At 44.0% G+C, this 22,531-nt stretch overlaps 1 protein-coding gene across 1 annotated transcript in view; it reads left to right on the forward strand.

The window, feature by feature from the left end:
• The first annotated feature begins 2,351 nt into the window (after positions 1-2,351).
• nid1 (nidogen 1) overlaps positions 2,352-22,531 on the forward strand; it is a 99,359-nt gene continuing 79,179 nt past the window's right edge. The window contains exons 1-4 of the mRNA XM_033021758.1: positions 2,352-2,654; positions 3,821-4,135; positions 15,188-15,429; positions 21,027-21,421. Coding sequence (XP_032877649.1) covers positions 2,439-2,654; positions 3,821-4,135; positions 15,188-15,429; positions 21,027-21,421 — 1,168 coding nt within the window. The 5' untranslated portion in view covers positions 2,352-2,438. The remainder of the gene's footprint in view (positions 2,655-3,820; positions 4,136-15,187; positions 15,430-21,026; positions 21,422-22,531) is intronic.

A 22,531-nucleotide genomic window follows, 5' to 3' on the forward strand; every position in this document is an offset into this window, starting at 1 on the left:
GGGGGGTGGGGGTGGTGTGGGGAGGTGGGGGGTGGGGGGGGGGGGGGGTGGGGGTGGTGAAGGGGGGTTGGGGGGTGGGGGGAGAGGGGGTGGGGGGGGGGGGGGGAGAGTGGGGGGGTGGGGGGGGGGGTGGGGAGGGGGGTGGGGGGGGGTGGTGGGGGGGGTGGGGGGGGTGGGGAGAGTGGGTGGTGGGGGGGTGGTGGGTGGTGGGAGGTGGTTCGTGGGGAGTGGGGGGTGGTTGGGGGGGTGGTGTGGGTGGTGTGGGCTGTGTGGGAGTGGGGGTGGATGTGGCGTGGTTGTGGGGGGGTGGTGTGGGGGTGGTGGGGGTGTGGGCGAGAGTGGGTAGGTGTGGGTGAGTGGGCGGGGTTGGGGTGGTTGGGCGTGGATTGTGGGAGTTGTGGGCTGGTGGGGGGGGTGTGGGGTGCGTGTGGGTGGTGTACGGGTGTGGGGGGTGTGAGGTTGGTGTGGGGGGGTGAGGGTGGGTGGGTGGGGGGCTGGGGTGTGGGTGGTGTGGGGGGTGACGGGTGTGGGGGGTGTGGGTGGTGAGGGGTGTGGGTGGTGTGGGTGGTGTGGGGGGTGTGGGGGGTGACGGGTGTGGGGGGTGTGGGGAGTGTGGGGGGTGTGGGGAGGGTGTGTGGGGGTGGGGGGGGGGGGGGGGGAGGAGTGTGGGGAGAGTGAGCGGAGCGCGAAGCTGCCGCTGGAGCGTGGCGTGTGGGTGAAGCGGGGCCATGGCAAGCATATGGGCGGATTCGGCGTGGCAGGTGGGATCGTCACTGGGGCGAGCTCAACCATACAGTAGGTATGTTGCAAAGCCTACCTGAAGCGTCGTTGAAGATCTGCTGCTGAGGCTGTGCGCGATTTTGGCGCCGTTTAGAGGGGGCGGGTTTAAAACGCGATTTTCTCTAAGCTGTTCCAATCGAAAATGTTCAGCCTAGTTAATTATTAACGAAAAATCGCTGGAAGACCCCGTCGCAAAAGCTATTATTAGGTTTAAAGGCCTTGAATAATAGTTATAGTAGTTTAAAAATCAATCTTTAAACCCGCGACCGTCATCAACCGCAGGGTCTCATAAAGAAAATAGCAGAAGGTATGCTGTCTATTTTTACATTCAAAAGGGCTTCTAAAGATCCTTTTATACAAAATTTAATATTGCGAGTAGCTCAATTTGGGCCCATTATATCGCGCAGTATTTTTCTGGGCATTTGAGGCACAAATCTACCGCAATGTGAACGTTCTAAACCAGCGCGTTCCACAGGGACCCACTGGAAAGCTGATTTAAATGGGCATTTATTTACAGCAATTGAACACTGAATTCCTTCCATTTGGCCTATAAATTAATGTAAATGAGATTTAAAAATCATGTTTTATTGTGAATTATTTGTGAATATTATTTGGACATGTAGGCTATTTAAAAATGTTAATCATTTATTAAGAAATAGATAGATGTTTAGATCTAGTAATTGAAGTCTGAAATTAGCTACAATTAGGTAACTAACTAATTATATGCTTTAATTTCAGGTCATCCAAATAAGATTATTTTATATTTGTTTCAGAATGCTTCAATCTATGATAACTGAAAATTTCATTCAGTTCTCTTAATTTTTAAGAAAGTTATGGGCTTTTGACTGTTCACGATCACAACTTTTTTGTTATGTCCATAGAAAATCAATAGGGAACAAGATGCTCATTTCCGAGTATGAAAATGGCCATAACTTTTTAAATACTTGAGATATGAAAGTGAATTAGATGTCAAATTAAACTTATTTTTATGCTTTATCTGATGGGATAAATTACAGACTTGATTTTTAAAATCTCAAAATTTTGTAACATTGCTACATACAGCATGTAAACAGGCCCTTCGGCCCATCTTCCCACACCGCCCAACATGCCTCATCTACACTAGTCCTACTTGCCTGCGTTTGACCCATATCCCCCTAAACCTGTCCTATCGATATACCTGTCCAAGTGTCTCTTAAATGTTAACATAGTACCTGCCTCCACGACCTACTCCGGCAGCTGGTTCCAGTCACCACCCTTTGGTTGCTCCTCAGGTTCCTATGAAATAATTCCCCCCATCACCTTAAAAGCCCTGATTGAGAAACTCAACGGGGTTAGTCAGCATCTCTGGAGAACATGGATAGGTGATGTTTGGGGTGGGGTGTGGGGCCGATGCATGAGAGAGGGCGGCGCTGGACCAGGGGAGTGGGCGGGTGGGCTGGTGGGCTGGGGGAGGGAGTGAGCGACGCTGGGTCAGTCAGTGGAGTGGCTTTGGGACGGCGTCAGGGGCGGGAGCTCAGCGCTGGGGCGGGGTGTAGGGAGGGCGGAGCCGGCACCGGGACCGCGGACTGGTCTGGGCGGCGCCGGGGGCGGAGACTGGGCTTGGGACTGGGGTCTGGGATAGTTTGTGAGGCGCACTCTGTGCGGGTCAGTTTGCGGACATGGTGCTGATGGGCTCGGGATCGCGATCTCTGCGGCTGCTGGCGCTGCTCCTGCTGCAGGCGGCCGGGCTCCGGGGTCTCTCCCCCGGGCAGCTGCTCCCTCACGGCGAGGACGCTGGGGACCAAGTGCTGCAGCCCGGAGACGATGTCTCCTCCGAGGCAGTGAGTTTGGCGCAGCCTCTGCATTTATTCGAGAAGACAGTGAAGAACTTGTACGTGAGTATCCGGCAGGTCGACGTGTTGCTGATCACCCGAAGGGAGTGAGCATCAAGTCTAACGGGGTCGACATGAGCAGGGGCTTCACCTCTCCTCCGTCGCTGCCTCCAGCTTCTCCAGACAGCGAAACATTGCAATTTCAATTTACTTTGTTTCATTCTCAACCGTTAAGTTTTGAGCGAGCTTTTCGAAGGTCTAAACAAAGTTATGCACGATTTGTGTTGCTTTGCCTCATTGAAGTCGTTAGGGTAAATTCGCTGCATATCCCTTGCCACATATTCCCACAATAACCTATTCCAGTGGAGGGGGAAAAAATCTAAGTCGATTTAATTTTCTGTCACAATTAGCCACTTTTGTTCACCTAGTCACTCAATATTTTGATTAATATCGCCTGTTTCTTGGCTTTCGATTGATCCTGGTGGTCTATTTGTTACGCCTTCTAATCCGAGTTTCTTTCTTCGCGGGGACAAGATTTTAAATCTTAAAATTAGAGCCACCTCATTGAAATGAGGGAGCATTTTACCCTCCGGAGGGGGGGAAATCTGAAACTCTTCATCTCGCAGAAGTTCAGACTGCAGGGGGTCAATTGAAACTGTCAAGACGAGTGACTGATGGATTTTTGATAGGTCAGGATGGAGATGGAAATGCAAGGGTCAATGAGGTTAAGATCAGCCATGATCTTGTTAAATGATGGTGCAGTTCTCGATAAGCTAAATGGTTGTGGGGAGAGCTGATCAAAGTTTATTTTAAGTTACGAGTCATAGATAAGGTAGACAAAACCCTTTTTCCAGGGTGTATAGTCCAAGGGCATAGCTCCTTAGGTTAGACTGGAATTTGACATTGATCTGCAGAGCAAGTGCCTGGAATGTGCTGCCACGGTTGGTGGTGGAAGCATGTATGTTGTGGCATAAGAGGCTTTTAGATCGACACATAAATATGCCATGGTGTGGCTCACATGGAGAGAGAAGTGACTCCGGGAGTTTAATTTGGCATCATATTCAGCACAGACAATGTGAGCTAAAAGGCCTGTTCCTGTGCTGTTTTTTTCTATTAGTACATTATCTAAATTCTTACCAGCACTGTCGCTTGGAGGATTGGCAGTGAGGTGCTCACATTACAATTACTTTTTAATCTTTTTTATCTGATGCTTTATCTTATAACTCAAGGTGAACACAAATGGAATCATAGCTATCAGCAAGCCGCCAAAAGAGGTGGATTATGTCAGCACGTTCCCACCAAGGTTTGGAGCCATTGCGCCATTTCTGGCTGACCTGGACACTTCTGATGGAGTGGGGAAGGTCTACTACAGGCAAGACTCCGCTCCACAAACCCTCCAACGTGTGGAATGGATGATAAACCAAGGCTTCAGCAACCTAAACTTCCAACCTGTTAACACTTTCATTGCCACCTGGGAGAACGTGAGTGCGCATGTGGAACCTCGGCGAGGAGACCTGCCACTGAATAATGACGCTGGGAATAAGGTGGGTGTTCAATGGAAATTTAAGATTTGGAAGAGTACTTCACTTTGAAGTCATTTTTTTGTTGAAAACGATGAAATTTATATTAATAACCCGCTTGGTTCATTCAGTTTAGAAATTAGTTTTATTCTAATGTCAGTGATTGGAAGGCCATCATCTTTGATGGGATGTATACCAAGGGCATTGTATCATGCAGTTCCACCTTTAATCTATAAGTCTATCATCCTGGCTAACTTCTGCTGTTAATTGTTACAGTGGATGCCCGAGGCTAGGGAGGGGACAGTAAAAGTATGGACTTGCATTCCCGATGTCTGAAGGAGGGTCTCGACCCAAAACGTCACCCGTTCCTTCTATCCAGACATGCTGCCTGTCCAGCTAAGTTACTCCAGCATTTTGTGTCGACAGTTTAAACCAGCATTCCTTTATTCCTGGTGTAATGAACCAGATTTGATAAGGGAACTCAAGGTAAAGGAACCATTAGGAGGTAGTGACCATAATAATATCATAAGTTTTAATCTTCAATTTGAGGGGGAGAAGGTAAAATCAGAGGTGTCAGTATTGCAGTTGAACACAGGGGACTATGGAGGCGTGATGGAGGAGCTGGCCAAAGTTGACTGGAAAGGGACCCTAGCAGGGATGACGGTGGAACAGCATTGGCTGGAATTTCTGAGAATAATCCAGAAGATGCAGGATCATTTCATTCCAAAATGGAGGAAAGATTCTAAAGGGGGTAAGAGGTGACCGTGGCTAACAAGGGAAGTCAAGGACAGTATAAAGCTAAAAGAGAAGACATATAACATAGCAAAGATGTGCGGGAAGCCAGAGGATTGGGAAACTTTTAAAGAGCAACAGAAGGTAACTTAAAAGGCAATACGGGGAGAAAAGCTGAAGTACGAAGGTAAGCTAGCCAACAGTATAAAGGAGGATAGTACAAGCTTCTTTAAGTATGTGAATAGGAAAAGATTAGTTAAGACAAATGTGGATTCCTTGAAGACAGAAACAGGTGAATTCATTATGGGGAACAAAGAAATGGCAGACAAGTTGAACAGATACTTTGGTTCTGTCTTCACTCAGGGAGCCATACAATCTACCAGATGTACTAGTGGCAGACAATCTGGGAACTGAAGAAAATTCACATTAGTCAGGAAATGGTGTTGGGTAGTCTTATGGGACTGAAGGCTAATAAATCCCCAGGGCCTAATTGTCTGCATCCCAAGGTACTCGAGGAAGTGGTTCTAGAAATTGTGGACGCATTGGTGATCATTTTCCAATGTTTTATAGATTCTGGATCAGTTCCTGTGGATTGGAGGGTAGCTAATGTTATCCCACTTTTTAAATAAAGGAGGGAGAGAGAAAGCAGGGAATTATAGACCAGTTAGCCTGACATCGGTGGTGGGGAAGATGCTGGAGTCAATTATTAAAGATGTAATAGCCGTGCATTTAGATAGCAGTAACAGGATCGATCCAAGTCAGCATGGATTTACGAAGGGGAAATCTTGCTTGACTAATCTTCTGGAATTTTTTGAGGATGTAACAAGTAAAATGGATATGGGAGAGCCAGTGGATGTAGTGTATCTGGACTTTCAGAAAGCCTTTGATGAGGTCCCACACAGGAGATTAGTTAGCAAAATTAGAACACATGGTATTGGGGGTAGGGTACTGGCATGGATAGAAAATTGGTTGGCAGGCAGGAAACAAAGAATAGGAATTAACGGGTCCCTTTCAGAATGGCAGGCAGTGACTTGTGGGGTGCCGCAAGGCTCGGTGCTGGGACCACAGCTATTTACAATATATATTAATGATTTAGGTGAAGGAACATTAGCAAATTTGCAGATAATACAAAGCTGGGTGGCAGTGTGAACTGTGATGAGGATGCAGGGTGACTTGGATAGGTTGGGTGAGTGGGCAGATACATGGCAGATGCAGTATAATGTGGATAAATGTGAAGTTATCCACTTTGGTGGCAAGAACAAGAAGGCAGATTATTATCTGAATCATGTCAGATAAGGAAATGGGGAAATGCAATGAAACCTGGGTGTCCTTGTACATCAGTCACTGAAAGTAAGCATGTGGGTGCAGCAGGCAGTGAAGAAAGCTAATGGCATGTTGACCTTCATAACGAGGATTTGAGTATAGGTGCAAAGAGGTATTTCTGCTGTTGTACAGGGCCCTGGTGAGACCACATCTGGAGTAATGTGTGCAGTTTTGGTCTCCTAATTTGAGGAAGGACATTCTTGCTATTGAGGGAGTGCAGCGTAGGTTCACGAGGTTAATTCCCGGGATGGCGGGACTGTCATATGATGAATGAATGGAACGACTGGGCTTGTATTCACTGGAATTTAGGATGAGAGGGGATCTAATAGAAACATATAAAATTATTAAGGGATTGAACACGCTAGATGCAGGAAACATGTTCCCGATGTTGGGGGAGTCCAGAACCAGGGGCCACAGTTTAAGAATAAGGGGGAGGCCATTTAGAACTGAGATGAGGAAAAACATTTTCACCCAGAGGGTTGTAAATTTGTGGAATTCTCTGCCTCAGAAGGCTGTGAAGGCCGATTCACTGAATGCATTCAAAAGAGGGTTAGATCGAGCTCTTAAGGCTAGCGGAATCAAGGGATATGGGGAGAAGGCAGGAACGGGGTACTGATTGTGAATGATTAGCCATGATCACATTGAATGGCGGTGCTGGCTTGAAGGGCTGAATGGCCTACTCCTGCACCTATTTTCTATGTATCTATGTAAGGTCACTGTCAGGATTTATTGAGTCCTCTTGCCGAATTAAGTAGCCTTGGACTTTGGCGAAGCATACATCAATCAGGTGGTATAAAGCCCGACTTGCTCATGAGAGAGTTGTGCAAAGTCCACTCCTTCAAAAGGAGGAACAAGATGACGGGTAATGACCTGAAGACGCAGGTTTTGAGTGAGACAAATCCACCAGTGCTGGAGAAGACACAACTCCCTCACTTGTCTGTTTAAGTGGTCCACTTTATTGTCATGAGAAACATTCAGATTTGGTGATTTCAAGGTGCAGGGAAGAGGTAAATGTTGGTTCACTCCAGCTGAATACTTAGGCTGGCTCTGGATTAAAAGAAATGTATTTTGTATCGAATATCCTGGCTATGAACTGCACTACCCTGGTACATTTTCCTGAAATTTGTTTGCTTGCATCTGACCTTTTCACACCGTACATTCACACTTCACACTTACATTCTTTTTGTACCCTTCCTTATCTCTTGTTTCCCTCTCCCCTGACTGAAGAAGGATCTCGACCTGAAACGTCACCCATTCATTCCTTCTCTGAGAGATGTTGCCTGTTTCATTGAGTTACACAAGCATTTTGTGTCTATCTTTGGTGTAAACCAGCACCTGTAGTTTCTTCCAACCCTTGTAATCCTTGTTTGACTGGTATTGCTCTCTGAAAGGCACAAAAGGGTGCGAAAGGATATAATGAGAGTTTATTTGATGTTACAAAGTATTCTACAGCAATAAAACCTTCTGCAGTGTAATATAGGAAATGCAGTGGCCATTTTTTAACACAGTAAGTTTGGCAGAAACAGCAATGTGATAATGGCTGGTAATCTATTTTAGTGATACTAGCAGAAGCCTGTATACAGTATGTTGATCAGGGCACTGAGGAGAATAGTTTTACTCCTTGTAAAGGGGCAGGCTGGCTGGCCTTGGTTTAACCTTGCCTCTGAAATTTAGGATTGCAGTGCAGCACCCCCTTCTGTATTGGTACCATCTGTTGTGGTTTCAATTGTGTGCTCTAAATCTTTTTCATATGGTTTCTAACCGGGGAGATCCCGGCTGTCTGTAGTTGGAACCAGTTCCTGCTTTCTTCCCACTGTTAAGTGTTTGAATGTGTTTTATGATGCTGGGGATTGTTGCCTGCTGTCGATTTTCTGCTGACCTACGTTGATTTGGCCTTTAAATCCTTTGGCTTAAGTGTACTCTGTTTCTGCAACCTACTCCATCCTGTGAATCCTCTCAAAACTCTGTACTTCTCCAATTCTAGGCTCTTGTCTTTCCTTTGTCTAAACCGCCCTCCCAATGATGTTGCCTTGCGTCGGTTTTGCCCAACTCCTGTAATTAACTTGAGCTTCCTATTGGGATCACGCCCATCACAACCATCAGTCTTCAGGCAATTTGATTTGCCCCAAGTAATGCTTGGAAATACTGAGAGCACTGGATGCAGCAAAGGACCAGGCAGCATCCCAACTGTCGTACTGCTGTCCTGAGCTCCAGAACTAGTTTCACCTCTGGCCAAGCTGTTCCACTAGAGTTATAACACGGATATCTCCCCAACAATGGATAATAGCCTAAAAAGACACAAAATGCTGGAGTAACTCAGTGGATCAGACAGCATCTATGAATTACATGGATAGGTGACGTTTTAGGTCAGGACCCTTCTTCTAGACAGATAATTTGCCTCGGTAAAGTGTCCCACGTACGAAGAGCAGGAAAAATCAAATTTGTCCAATTCCAATATTTATCTAATTAAATGAAGCTGCCGTCAAAGATGCTTTCAAGCAAATGTTACTCACCAGCATTTTGCACATCGTTACTCAGCTTGGATTTTGCCACTGTTATTTAGCTCCAGACCCCTTCGCAGATTTGATCCAAAGATGGATCATGGGTTGGAGTTCCACTGGTGAAGTGAGAATGGTTGCCCCTTGCAATCAAGGCAGCATTTGCCCGAGAATGGCATCATGTATCCTGGTAAAGCCATTGGGTATCAGGAGGGATCATTCAGCCGTTGGAGTCGTACATTGTTCAAAGGTGGATGGTTGTGGATGGGAGAGAACAATCATCCCAAGACCAAGAGCACACCTGCAGTGACCTCTCCTTCCATCATGAGGGAAGATGTGGGAATTCTTGCGATGATTCGGATGCTCGATGCCATTTGCATCTCCTCAGCAAATGAAGCAGAGCATTCCTGAATGCAGCAATATCTAGACAACATTCTTGTTGAGCTGGTAAGTGTCAAGTAAGGTTTCCATCACAAAAGTGTCAGACAGTGACCATCTCCAAGAATAATCCTTTGCCTACAACAGTAGATCAGAAGCTGGTTCTCCTGCTTTGTCCCTGACTAATTTCCTGACATCCCAAGGCTTTCCATTATCTCCAGAACACAAGCCATGAGTGTAATGGAACACGCTCCACTTACCTGGTGAATGCAGCTCCAACTACAATTGAAACTCAACACCATACAGGAGTAAATGTACCAGCTGATTGAAGCCATCTCAAATACCTATTCCCTCCATTGCCATGGAATAGCTGGAGTGTGTACCACCTCCTGCAGGTTCCCGTCAAGAAGCTTGACGCAATTCAGAGGAAGTTATTCTGGCCTGGAAGGATCAGGAGGCTGCAGTCCTTGTGCGGCCAAACTCAAGACCCGGACCAGCTGATTGCAGCTTCAAGGGGAGCCAGGCGAGCCTTTCTTCCCGTGGCCAAACAAAGACCTGGCGGATCGCTGATTCAGAGGGAGCCCACTGATCGTTTTGTCTGGCAGCCTGGAAGGGGAAGCCCGCTGTGCTGGTCCCTGCTCATCCCCCGAAGACCAGGAGGATGGAACCAATGATGATGATGATGATGATGATGATGATGATGGCTGAGGAGTGAGATCAGTCGGAGAGGAGTGGGAACCAGGGTCTGGCCTACTAGGCCCTTGTGGTCGGCTATGGGAGGCTCCCCCAGGGAACAAAGGTGGACAGGCAAGGAGAGGGATGTGGCATCCAAGGGAGGAGATGGCTGGAGGCCCACAACAGGCTGGGACTTGCCTGGAACAGGCACAGCTCATAAGAACTGGAGCGTGGACTTTGAAAATGACATCAAAACATGCCTCTTTCATGTGGGCTCAGTAGATTATTTCTTTACACTTGATAATTGAGAATCGAGGGTATTGAAATACTCTACTGGACTGTTTGCAAGTAAAAAAGAATTTCACTGCGTTAACACTTCACACTTCACACATGTGACAGTAAAAGCACCATTGACCATTGCTTGATGGCAGTCTGTTACTCCCAACTCGGAGGATATACCATCAACAGAGTGCTCAGCCCACTCTTTTACCATCTCCTCAAACTGTGGCATCCACCCCCGAGAGACAATGGTAGGGGGCACATGGAACCACCACCAGGTCTTGCACCATTCTGACGTACCTTGAACAGAAGGTCTGCAATGGTTTAGGAAGGTAGCTCATTCATTATCTTCTTGAGGACAATCTGGGATGGGCAACGGATGCTGTTTGTCAGATCCCAGAAAAATAAACACATTTAAAAAATAAATTGGTGCCTTTCGGCCTCTCGCCATTTGTCCCCTCTGGTCTGCTCTTTTGCCATCTACACCACTGTTACTTAATGGTGCTCTCGAGTGATGCCTTGAGATGCATCACCACATTGAAAAGCACTAGGTAAAATGTATTGAGCAACACACAAACTGCTCGTGGTACTCAGCAGGTCAGACAACATCCACAGATGTTGAACAGCTTACGATATAAGCTGCAATACTCTGTGAAGCATTATTCTCATATCTCTCTTAATAAAAACATGCTGCGATGGAAATGGATGGATAACGTTTTGGACTGGGACACTTATTTATACAACCTCGAGTTGGGACGTTTCTTCAGATTCAGAGGCTGAGGAAGGGTCCCGACCCAAATGTTGCCTGTTCATTTACGGAGAGGTTGAGAAGGTGTTTCTTCCCAGAGGCCATTCTCAAACTCCTATCTCACCAGGGACTAACTTTTACTGTACCACTCTACTGCTTTTTTTTAAATTTGCTGTTTCTTCCCTTTTTCCTTCCGCCCACAATATTTAATATGGAAAAGAATATGTGATTCTGTTACATTCTGTTTGTAGTTTGTTTGGTTGTTTGTTTGTTTGGCGTTTTGCACAAAGTCCGCGAGCATTGCCACTTTTCATTTCACTGCACATCTCGTGCGTGTACAGTGCATTCGGAAAGTATTCAGACCCCTTCACTTTTTCCACATTTTGTTACGTTACAGCCTTATTCTAAAATGGATTAATTTCATTTTTTTATCAGCAATCTACACACAGTAGCCCACAATAATAAAGTGAAAACAGGTGTTTAGAAATTTTTGCAAAATCATTAAAAATAAATAACTGAAATATCACATTTACATAATATTCAGACCCTTTACTCAGTACTTTATTGAGGCACCTTTGGCAGTGATTACAACCTCAAGTCTTCTTGGGTATGACGCTACAAGTTTGGCACACCTGTATTTGGGTAATTTCTCCCATTCTTCTCTGGAGATCCTCTCAAGCTCTGTCAGGTTGGATGGGGAGTGTTGATACACAGCTATTTTCAGGTCCCTCCAGAGATATTCGATCGGGTTCAGGTCGGGCTCTGGCTGGGCCCCTTACGGACATTCACAGACTTGTCACAAAGCCACTCTTGCATTGTCTTGGCTGTGTGCATAGGGTCGTTGTCTTGTTGGAAGGTGAACCTCCGCCCCAGTCTGGGGTCCTGAACGCTCTGGAGCAGGTTTTCATCAAGGATCTCTCTGTACTTTACTCTGTTCATCTTTCCCTCGATCCTGACTAGTCTCCCAGTTCCTGCCGCTGAAAAACATTCCCACAGCATGATGCTGCCACCACCATGCTTCACCGTAGGTATAGGGTGATTTCACGAAAGGTCACTGGAGCGTAAATCCCCACTCACGTGACCGAAAATTTTAACTGGGGGACAAGCGTCACTTCCGGTACATGTTAGTGAATGGGAAAACACGCACTTTCACACCCGTTAAAAACATCGAAAACGGCCAGTTTTTGAGCTGCAATTAAGTGAGCCGGTTGGGGTGACCGTGAGGATCAGCTACCTAAATTTACAGTCCAAAAAAAAGATAGAAACTAAGGTAAATACAAGAGCGAGTTGAAGGTGTAAAAAAGGCGGAAGTGCTAGCGGACTTTTTTCTTGGAGATTTAAAGATCCAAAATATCGGGAATTATCGCGTTTGCTCGCCGCATTTCATCAAAAGTGGCATTATTGACTTTTTATCTTTATTCATTTGTTATATGAAAAGTATTAAAAGTTAGAAACCCGTCAGTAAAATTGCAAAATCGCCCATGGTTCTCAGGTGGGTTTTAACATGCAAAATGAACACGCTTCTGAAGCTCCATTTACCATTTAAATAATCGTAAGCTTGCATCTCAGTAAAATTTATTTCAAAACGCATAGTTTACGATTATTTAAATGGTAAATGGAGCTTCAGAAGCGTGTTCATTTTGCATGTTAAAACCCACCTGAGAACCATGGGCGATTTTGCAATTTTACTGACGGGTTTCTAACTTTTAATACTTTTCATCTAACAAATGAATAAAGATAAAAAGTCAATAATGCCACTTTTGATGAAATGCGGCGAGCAAACGCGATAATTCCCGATATTTTGGATCTTTAAATCTCCAAGAAAAAAGTCCGCTAGCACTTCCGCCTTTTTTACACCTTCAACTCGCTCTTGTATTTACCTTAGTTTCTATCTTTTTTTTGGACTGTAAATTTAGGTAGCTGTTCCTCACGGTCACCCCGACCGGCTCACTTAATTGCAGCTCAAAAACGGGCCGTTTTCGATGTTTTTAACGGGTGTGAAAGTGCGTGTTTTCCCATTCACTAACATGTACCGGAAGTGACGCTTGTCCCCCAGTTAAAATTTTCGGTCACGTGAGTGGGGATTTACGCTCCAGTGACCTTTCGTGAAATCACCCTATGGTATTGGCCAGGTGTTGAGCGGTGCCTGGTTTCCTCCAGATGTGACACTTGGCATTCAGGCCAAAGAGTTCAATCTTGGTTTCATCAGGCCAGGGAATCTTGTTTAGGTGCCTTTTGGCAAACTCCAAGCGGGCTGTCATGTGCCTTTAACTGAGGAATGGCTTCTCTCTGGCCACTCTACAATAAAGGCCTGATTGGTGGAGTGCTGCAAATATAGTTGTCCTTCTGGAAGTTTCCCCCATCTCCACAGAGGAACTCTGGAGCTCTGTCAGAGTGACCATCGGTTCTTGGTCACCTCCCTGACCAAGGCCCTTCTCCCCCGATTGCTCAGTTTGGCCGGGCGGCCAGCTCTATGAAGAGTCCTGGTGGTTTCAAAGTTCTATTTAAGAATGACGAAGGCCACTGTGCTCTTCGGGACCTGCGCTGCTGCAAAAAATGTTTTATACCCTTCCCCAGATCTGTGTCTCAACACAATCCTGTATCGGAGGTCTACAGACAATTCCTTCGTCTTCATGGCTTGTTTTTTGCTCTGACATGCACTGTCAACTGTAGACAGGTGTGTGCCTTTCCAAATCATGTACAATCAATTTAATTTACCACGTGGACTCCAATCAAGTTGTGGAAACATCTCAAGGATAATCAATGGAAACAGGATGCACCGAAGCTCAATTTTGAGAGTCACAGCCAAGGGTCTGAATACTTACGTAAATGTGATATTTCAGTTATTTATTTTTAATTATTTTGCAAAAATTACCAAACACCTGTTTTCGCTTTTATATTATGAGGTATTGTGCGTAGATTGATGATTAAAAAAATGAATGTAATCAATTTTAGAATAAGGCTGTAATGTAACAAAATGTGGAAAAAGTGAAGGGGTCTGAATACTTTCTCAATGCACTATATGTGACGAATAAACTTGACTTGACTACTCCACACATGCTGCCAAACCCGCTGAGTTCCTCCAGCACTCTTTGTTTTGCTCAAGATTCCAGTATCTGCAATTCCTTGTGTCTCCATGTAAAATATATTGTCTGGTTTAAAAATGTCCTTTTAGATCATTCATACGGGCCTCTCCGTGGCACCAGTCCAGCATGTTTTTATTCAGAGAGATATGAGAATAATGCTTCACAGAGTATTGCAGCTTATACTGAATGTGCAAGCTGTTCAACATTTGCACAAAATGTTCTTCCTACTCATTTTCTCTGCCACCATCTGCTCACTTCCTGCACCCCCCCCTCAAAAAGAAAACTTCTCTGCCTTAAATAACACCCTTAGGAAAGAATCTTGAGAACCAAAATCCGTGGACAGCTGTGAACTTTAAATTCGTAACCCTCGCGTCACCTCTAGCCATTTGCTTTTACACAGAATACTGCCATGAGTTACAAATGTTTTCAGATCATTTCTGAACCGAATCCCACAAAAAGATATATACTGTAGATATCTTATTTCCAACTTGTTTATACTTTTTTCCCATGGAAGTTGACTTATTTACAACTTGTTTGTACTTTTTATTCACAGAACAACCTAATAAATGTAAAGGACAGCACTGTGGTGCAGTGGGAGCACTGCTGTCCCACAGCGCCAGAGACCCGGGTTTGATCCTGTCCTTGGGTGCTGTCTGTGTGGAGTTTTCCTGTGACCACATTTGGTTTCCTCCGGTTTACTCCCACATCAAAAAGATGTGCAGGTTAATTGACCTCAGTAAATTGCCTCTAGTGTGTAGGCAGTGGATGCGATAACATGGAACTAGTGTGAATGGGTGATCGATAATTGGCATGGACTCGGTCAGCCGAAGGACCCATTTCTGTGCTGTATCTCAAGATTAAACAAAAGTAAACAACAATGTGTATGTGTGTGTAAATGTGGTAGGGCACTTTACAAAAGGATAAACTGAAAAGGTTTGGTTGTGAATATCTTCTAACATCAGGATGTCCCATTAAACAGCCAATGAAGTCAAATTGAAATCTGCGGACAGCAATCATAGGTAGCCATGCGCTAAGTGACCAGTGTAAATCTATTCGGTTGTAGCTTAATGGATACATAATGGCCATGACACTGGGCTTAACCGTGCTACCCTCTGGAATGGTTCCACAGGGAGCAGGTAAGCTTCGGCATAAGATCCCATTTGAAAGATGGCATCTTTGACTGGGTGACAATCCCTTTGTTCTGCAGCAACATGAATTAGTACATTCAATCTTTGAAGTAGGACTTGTATGTGATTCCATCACTATTCGGGTCAGAGAATCGCCAAAGCTTTTTGTTGTAGATTCCTGTTTGTGTATTGATTTATTAATGAGGTTTTTTTTTTTTTTATGTTGTTAGAGAAACACCTTCCAAGTAGTTTTGGCTTCTGATGAATCCAGTTCCTACGCTGTTCTTCTGTACCCTGAAGGTGGTTTGCAGTTTTACAGCACGCAACCCAAAACGCTTAATAACATTGGCTTGGAGCTACCAGCTCGAGTGGGCTTTAGCAGTGGAGAAAAGAGTTTCATTCTCTTTACCTTGGAGGGCTCATCCTATGCTGTGACATCTGGCAGCGAAGAATCTGTTCGAAACCTTCACCAGTAAGCATAATTACTATTTCCTAATCTGAAACATATCCGTTGATCTTTCTGATTAAATATTTGGAAAGGGAAAGCATCAGCAGGGAAAATGATAACTATTTTGTAACTCTTCTAAAGAGCTAGTACAGGGTTATTGGGTGAAGGGTCTGTAGTTATATTCAATATTTTTAGCTTATGCTTTTTCTTTACTTATAAATGATGCTGTTAAATGGTGAAGTAGAAATGTTCCTGTTCCTATTTGTGAAGTTTGCTGAACATTATTTAAATCTTAAAAAAAGATGTAACTCGGCTGGTCAGGTGGCATCTCTAGAGAACGTTTTGGGTTTGGACCTTTCTTCAGTCTGATTGTGCTGGGGAAGGGAGAAATCAGGAAGACGGTGGGGCAAGGACAAAGCCTGATAAGTAATAGGTGGGTGGGGGGAGATTTTAATAGGCAGATATGTTTGACAGAGATGAGGTCATTAAGTGGAAGATAAGGATCGAAAAGGTGTGATGTGGAGCCGGAGGAAGGAACATAGATAGAAGGAGATGTGAGGGAGGAAGAAGGGGTGAATGGGTGTGAATTATTTAAATCTTGTTTGCTGTCTAGTATATAAGGGTAATGAGACGCTGGCTGGGTCTGGAAGCAGATGATAAAGGATGAATCCAACTGAGGTGTTATATCAATATTTCAAAGATACATTTTATTCCGAATAAAAATATATACAAAATATATAAAAAATTCTTAGTGCCTATAAATTCAATATTGCTGATATTGTACCCAGTAGTGCTGGCACTTCTGGTTTCCTTTCAACATCACACCACTGGCACTCATCTGCCCTCCTGGGTTAATGTCACTCCCTTGTTTGAGGGGTGTTCCCACTGGACTCCAGCTGAGGTGTAAATGATGTTTAAAAGATGAGGGAGATGGAAAAACATATCCTGCAGGTGTGGAATCCCAGAATGAGGGGGGTATTGCCTTAAAATTAGGCTGATATTTGGAATCGCTTCACACTGGAAATCTGGGATACTTTTCCCCCATGAAACTATTGAGGCTTGGGTCGGGCTGGGGAGGGTGCAAGCAATGTACGGCGGGAGTCAAAACTGAGAATATTTCTTAGCAAAGGACATTATCTGCTGGAAGACCAGGGAATCATGATGGAGCACTCCCTTTTCTGATTGAATGATAGAAAAGGCTTGAGGGGTCGTAGGTCTCATTATATTTACTATTTATACTAGACCACTTTTTTTGTGTAATAAACCTTTCCAACAGAATTTCTGCATATCCTGTGCATGTTTGTTTATATTGGCAATTTTCCATGGGTTAGCTAAGCTTGTGAATATGGATAGCTGTTGTTATGTAATGTATATGCAGCTGTGATGCATAGAAAAGATACAGCCATGCTGCCCAGCTGCTTAATTCATTAATTCAATAGGAATTGTATGTTTCCCACAGGGACATTTCCAAGGATGTTTGTGTGATCCTGCAAAATGTATGATAAGATTGAGTAATAATACTATCTATAGTATAATAGATTACGCTTTTTTTGCTGATAGTTGACCGTTCCATATTTGCAGAAAAGCGAACACTTGTGAATGTGTTGGGGTAAAGACTAAAAATATATTGTAAGGACATTTGTACATTGTTTTAAAGTTGAGTACAATTTTTGATGCTTTTCTGGTGGGTGAATATACTGGATAGAGAAAATCTTGTTACTGCATTGATATCTCTAATTGGAAGCTATTCCAAGTTTCTTTTCGCTACGAATAGGAGATATTTTCTTCAAATCTCTGCTTCCTGCTATTAAAACCATTTCCTCTACCCTGAAAGCGGTTGTAAATCCGTTGTTTAAAAAACCCCACTAATTATCTTCAAGTTTGTGATTCAGCGGTATTGCAATTGTGGGTTTCCATAGATTTCTGATAACTACCGTCAGAAGCTGGTTCAACCTCAAAGATGATAATTGACTTGGGTCTCATATTTGTTGAGCTGTCCACAGTCACCACTGTTATACATCTTTTAGCAAACACCAGCAAAATACCATGATGAAAGAAGAGATGAAGGTCAAATGGAAACCACGATATTGTGGGCTGGAGGGTGAAACAGTGGTGCAGCTGGTACAGCTGCTGCCTCACAGTGCCAGAGACCTGGTTTGATCCTGGCCTCAGGTGCTGTCCATGTGGAATTTCCAAGTTCTCTTGCAGCTGTGTGGGCTTCCTCTGGGTGCTCCAGTTTCCTCCCGTATCCCAAAGACGTGAGGTTCTGTAGGATTATTGGGCTCTAAAATTGTCCCCAATGCGTTCGGAGTGGATGAGAAAGTGGGATAACAGAACTAGTGTAAACGGGTAATCTCTGGTTAGCGTGGATTTGGTGGGCCTGCTTCCATGATGTATCTCTAATCTAAACTAAACTAAACAATACTACATAGACAATAAAATCCAGGATGTAAAAATTGAATATGAAGAGGTTGGAAATGAAGTAAAATAAAATATAAATATCTAACAGAAATATCATATCTGAGAGAAAACCACCAAGAAATGCACAAACTAATGAATAACAGCAACATGGTGGAAGTATTGATTGATTTTAGATAGATAGATAGATAGATAGATAGATAGATAAATACTTTATTAATCCCCTTATTCAGGGGAAATTCTGATGTCCATGCAGCACACTAATAAAAATACAACACAGTATTCAAAGAAATTCAACACCAAAACATCCCCCCACAGTGATTCCCACTGTGGGGGAAGGCACAAAGTCCAGTCCCCATCCTCTTGTCCACCCATAGTCGGGCCTATTGAGGCCTCCACAGTCGCCGCCACGGTGCCCGATGTTCTCGCCGGGTGATGGTACTCCGGCGTCGGGAGAACCCTCAGCAGCTTGGGGTGCCAGCAGTTCTGTACTTACCACAAAGTGTAAAAAGGTGGTCATGACATTCAAAAATGAAATCATGAAAGATATAGACATTTAGTGAGGTGGGGTGAGAGAGATAACTAGTATGCAAATCTGCATAAATTACCTCATTTGGATGCAAGTTAGGGAAAAGAACACAGTGGGGAATATTGTCAGGGCTAGTTAGTCAGCAAATGTGATTGTTGTATTTCACAAAGCAGGCAGAGCAAACTCGGGTAACCATTGGTCAATCAGGTTAACATTGGTGGTTGGAGAGATGATAGAAACAGAAGATAGGTGCAGGAGTAGGCCATTCGGCCCTTTGAGCCTGCACCACCATTCAATATGATCATGGCTGATCATCCAACTCAGTATCCTGTACCTGCCTTCTTTCCATACCCCCTGATCCCTTTAGCCACAAGGGCCACATCTAACTCCCTCTTAAATATAGCCAATGAACTGGCCTCAACTACCTTCTGTGGCAGTGAATTCCAGAGATTCACCACTCTCTGTGTGAAAAATGTTTTCCTCATCTCGGTCCTAAAAGATTTTCCCCCTTATCCTTAAACTGTGACCCCTTGTTCTGGGCTTCCCCAACATCGGGAACAATCTTCCTGCATCTAGCCTGTCCAACCCCTTAAGAATTTTGTAAGTTTCTATAAGATCCCCCCTCAATCTTCTAAACTCTAGCGAGTACAAGCCGAGTCTATCCAGTCTTTCTTCATATGGAAGTCCTGACATCCCATGATAGCTTCTTTAAACAGAGATGTAATAGAAAAATATAATGAGACCAGTCACTTTGTTTCAAAAGGGAAGGTATTGCTTCACTGATCTTCGTCAGTTCTTTAAAGAATAGGGTAGGCTGGTGTATTAGGCCGAATGTGGTTAGACATCCATTGGACATAACTAAGAACAGCACGGAGAAGCGAGGAACTGTAGATGTTGGTTCACAAGAAAGGACACATAGTGCTGGTGTAACTCAGCGCCAAGTTACTGCAGTGCTTTGTGTCATAGCTTGGAGAATCAGAGTAATACAACTGATGTGGAGCTGATTACAAAGCAGGATCCATTGGGTGGGGGGGGAGGGGGGGTGTTAAGCATGGCTACTCAGACTGATGAAAGGTAGCAAGTGTTGTTCACACAGGGAATGCAGCTAGGACCACCTACGTTCACTGTTCACATTAATGATTAGGATTTGTGAATTGGAAGTAGCATTAGCTGTGTTTATGCATGCAGCAGAGAAAATTGCTCAAATGCAAAAAAAAAAGTAGCAATTGCATTTGTAAAACTTGGCCTTTATCTTGTATCTCCCAAGTCCTGACAGACACTTCTTACCAGTTGATATCTGGGGTGGTGTCAACAGGAAAAGGAGGAGGCAATAATGGGAGAAGGTAGTGGTCCCCGTCCCCATTCTAGAAGTGTACCCTCTTCTTAACTTCTTGGCTTAACGTGATTATGTAATTTTAGCCGAGAGTCTGAGCGCATGTCATGTACACTTTCACGGCAATTATTTTAATTGTGTGAGAACTACTCTTTCATGTAAACATTGTGAATCTAAAATAATTAAACTTCATTAGAAAGAAAGATTAAAAGATTGTATTAAATTCCGGTCAAAACCCAGAACCTGAGACTGGGCTTTTCCCAGATAGCAGTTTTGAAGGCCATCTGAAGCAGGACGTACTGTTACTAAGATAACATTTGATACTACATTGCAATGTATGAATATTGATGAGAATATTCGGGGAAACAATAATAATGTACCAGCACCAACAATTAGTAGGTTATTTCAATATGCAATTTGGAAGAAAGAATAAGTAGACCAACTACTGATTGGATTAAATGAAATTATTTTTTTCCCCACTCTCAAAGATTGCCTGGCATACTTAAATTTTAGTTTGTTGGAAGCATGCCCCATAATCGGCTTGTACTCGCTAGAATTTAGAAGATTGAGGGGGGATCTTATAGAAACTTACAAAATTCTTAAGGGGTTGGACAGGCTAGATGCAGGAAGATTGTTCCCGATGTTGGGGAAGTCCAGAACAAGGGGTCACAGTTTAAGGATAAGGGGGAAGTCTTTTAGGACCGAGATGAGAAAAACATTTTTCACACAGAGAGTGGTGAATCGGTGGAATTCTATGCCACAGAAGGTAGTTGAGGCCAGTTCATTGGCTATATTTAAGAGGGAGTTAGATGTGCCCCTTGTGGCTAAGGGGATCAGAGGGTATGGAGAGAAGCCAGGTACGGGATACTGAGTTGGATGATCAGCCATGATCATATTGAATGGCGGTGCAGACTCAAAGGGCCGAATGGCCTACTCCTGAACCTATTTTCTATGTTTCTACAATGGATTTTGAAGAAAAAAATGTCAGTTGGTGTGAGAATAATCATAGGGAGACAGGTGGAGAGGCAGCACAAGGTCCTTGCTTAGGGGGAAGGAGTTGACTGGTCAACATCTGTGCTCTGTATTTCTAACACTAGAAACATAAAGGGCAAGACTACAACATGTAATTACTTTGACTGTTCTTCCCTTTAATATTAGTATTGTGCTTACGGTAATTAAACAGTTTACTGGAAAACAACCAATAATGCTGTTTTTAATTGAGCAATTGATTTTTTTATTGTCCTCTAGCTAGTTTGGGTTAATATGTTGCTTGCTTCTTTCAAAGTTAAAAACAAAATGTGCTTTGTTTCTATTAAGTTTGTCCAAAATTTGTATCCATAGAGATGGTAATTCTGGAGAACGAGGAGTTTGGATCTTCCATCTGGGGAGTTATTCTAACCACACCATCCTACCTGCCAGTGGTGGGACACTACGTCTTGATGACCCCGTCCCAAACACTTTTAGTGCTCCTTCAACTACGGACCACCAGAAGAATTCTTTTCTGGATATAACTGAGAATGGCGCAGACCTGAATTATGATTCCACTGAAGAAGAACAGAAAGTCGAAACCATGGTAGCCTACAAGTCCACGTCGGAGCAGAATCCAGAAGAGTCTCACATTGTGGACCAAGTTCCAGTTGTGGCCGTGAACCCTGTCCAATACCGCCGTCAACAATTTCCCCATCATAGAGTTGAGCTGTTGGATACAGATTTGGATCTGGAAGTGACTGGAAATGGTATGAGAATATTGGCAAGAGTTCCATTAATTAATTTTACAAACATTTCAAGATCCTTTGTTAGACAACTGTATTTGTTGTAATTGGCTATTAGGTGAGTTTATGGCATTTGCCAATGTTAGTGTGTAAAACAAAGTATTGCACCTTGTGATAAATGAGTGAGTAGCGGACTGGGTCTATGCGGACTGGGTCTAAAAATATTGGTTGCCAGGAGACAAAGGGGGCCCACTTCATCGGGGGCCCACTTAATGTAGGGGGGCCACTTCACCAGGGGCCCACTTGCCATCGGGCAAGCTGACACCCTGGCCAGTCCGCCACTGAGTGAGATATTGTGAGATTACATTTCGGCTCACGGCCCTTCAGGCTGCAGTAGGTTCCCGACCCAAAATGTTGTCTGCCCATTTCCCTCCACAGATGCTGCCTGTCCCACTGCGTTCTTAGAAACATAGAAAATAGGTGCAGGAGTAGGCCTATCGGCCCTTCGAGCCTGCACCGCCATTCAATATGATTATGGCTGATCATCCAACTCAGTATCCTGTACCTGCCTTCTTTCCATACCCCCTGATCCCTTTAGCCACAAGGGCCACATCTAACTCCCTCTTAAATATAGCCAATGAACTGGTCTCAACTACCTTCTGTGGCAGAGAGTTCGAGAGATTCACCACTCTCTGTGTAAAAAATGTTTTTCTCATCTCGGTCCTATTTCTTTGATTTTTGCTCAAGATTCCAGCATCTGCAGCCTCTTGTGTCTCCTCCTGGTTCTCCATTAACATTGCAAGAAACAAAAACAAATGCTCTGATCCATCCTATTGCATAAAATAAGTTGTTAGGGCAAACTATTCATAGCAGGACCTTTTAAATTAGATTGTTCTAATTCCTGACTTAAAATTCAACATCTATGTCCAGAAGAGCCATAGTGAAACAGTGGAATCCTGCAACACTTGTTAAAGGGGTTTTAAATGTTAAGAGTATTGGGACAATATTTCCCAATTAGAGTCATGTTGCTCTCGAGAACTTCATTCAGCAGTGGTTGGTGGTGACTGGAAGTTGAATTGTCTGGAAAGTTCAGCCACTGGAACAAGTTGAATCTCTTGAGGGTTGCACAGTGAG

Source organism: Amblyraja radiata, chromosome 5 (assembly GCF_010909765.2).
Source record: "Amblyraja radiata isolate CabotCenter1 chromosome 5, sAmbRad1.1.pri, whole genome shotgun sequence".
Lineage (NCBI taxonomy): Eukaryota > Metazoa > Chordata > Chondrichthyes > Rajiformes > Rajidae > Amblyraja > Amblyraja radiata.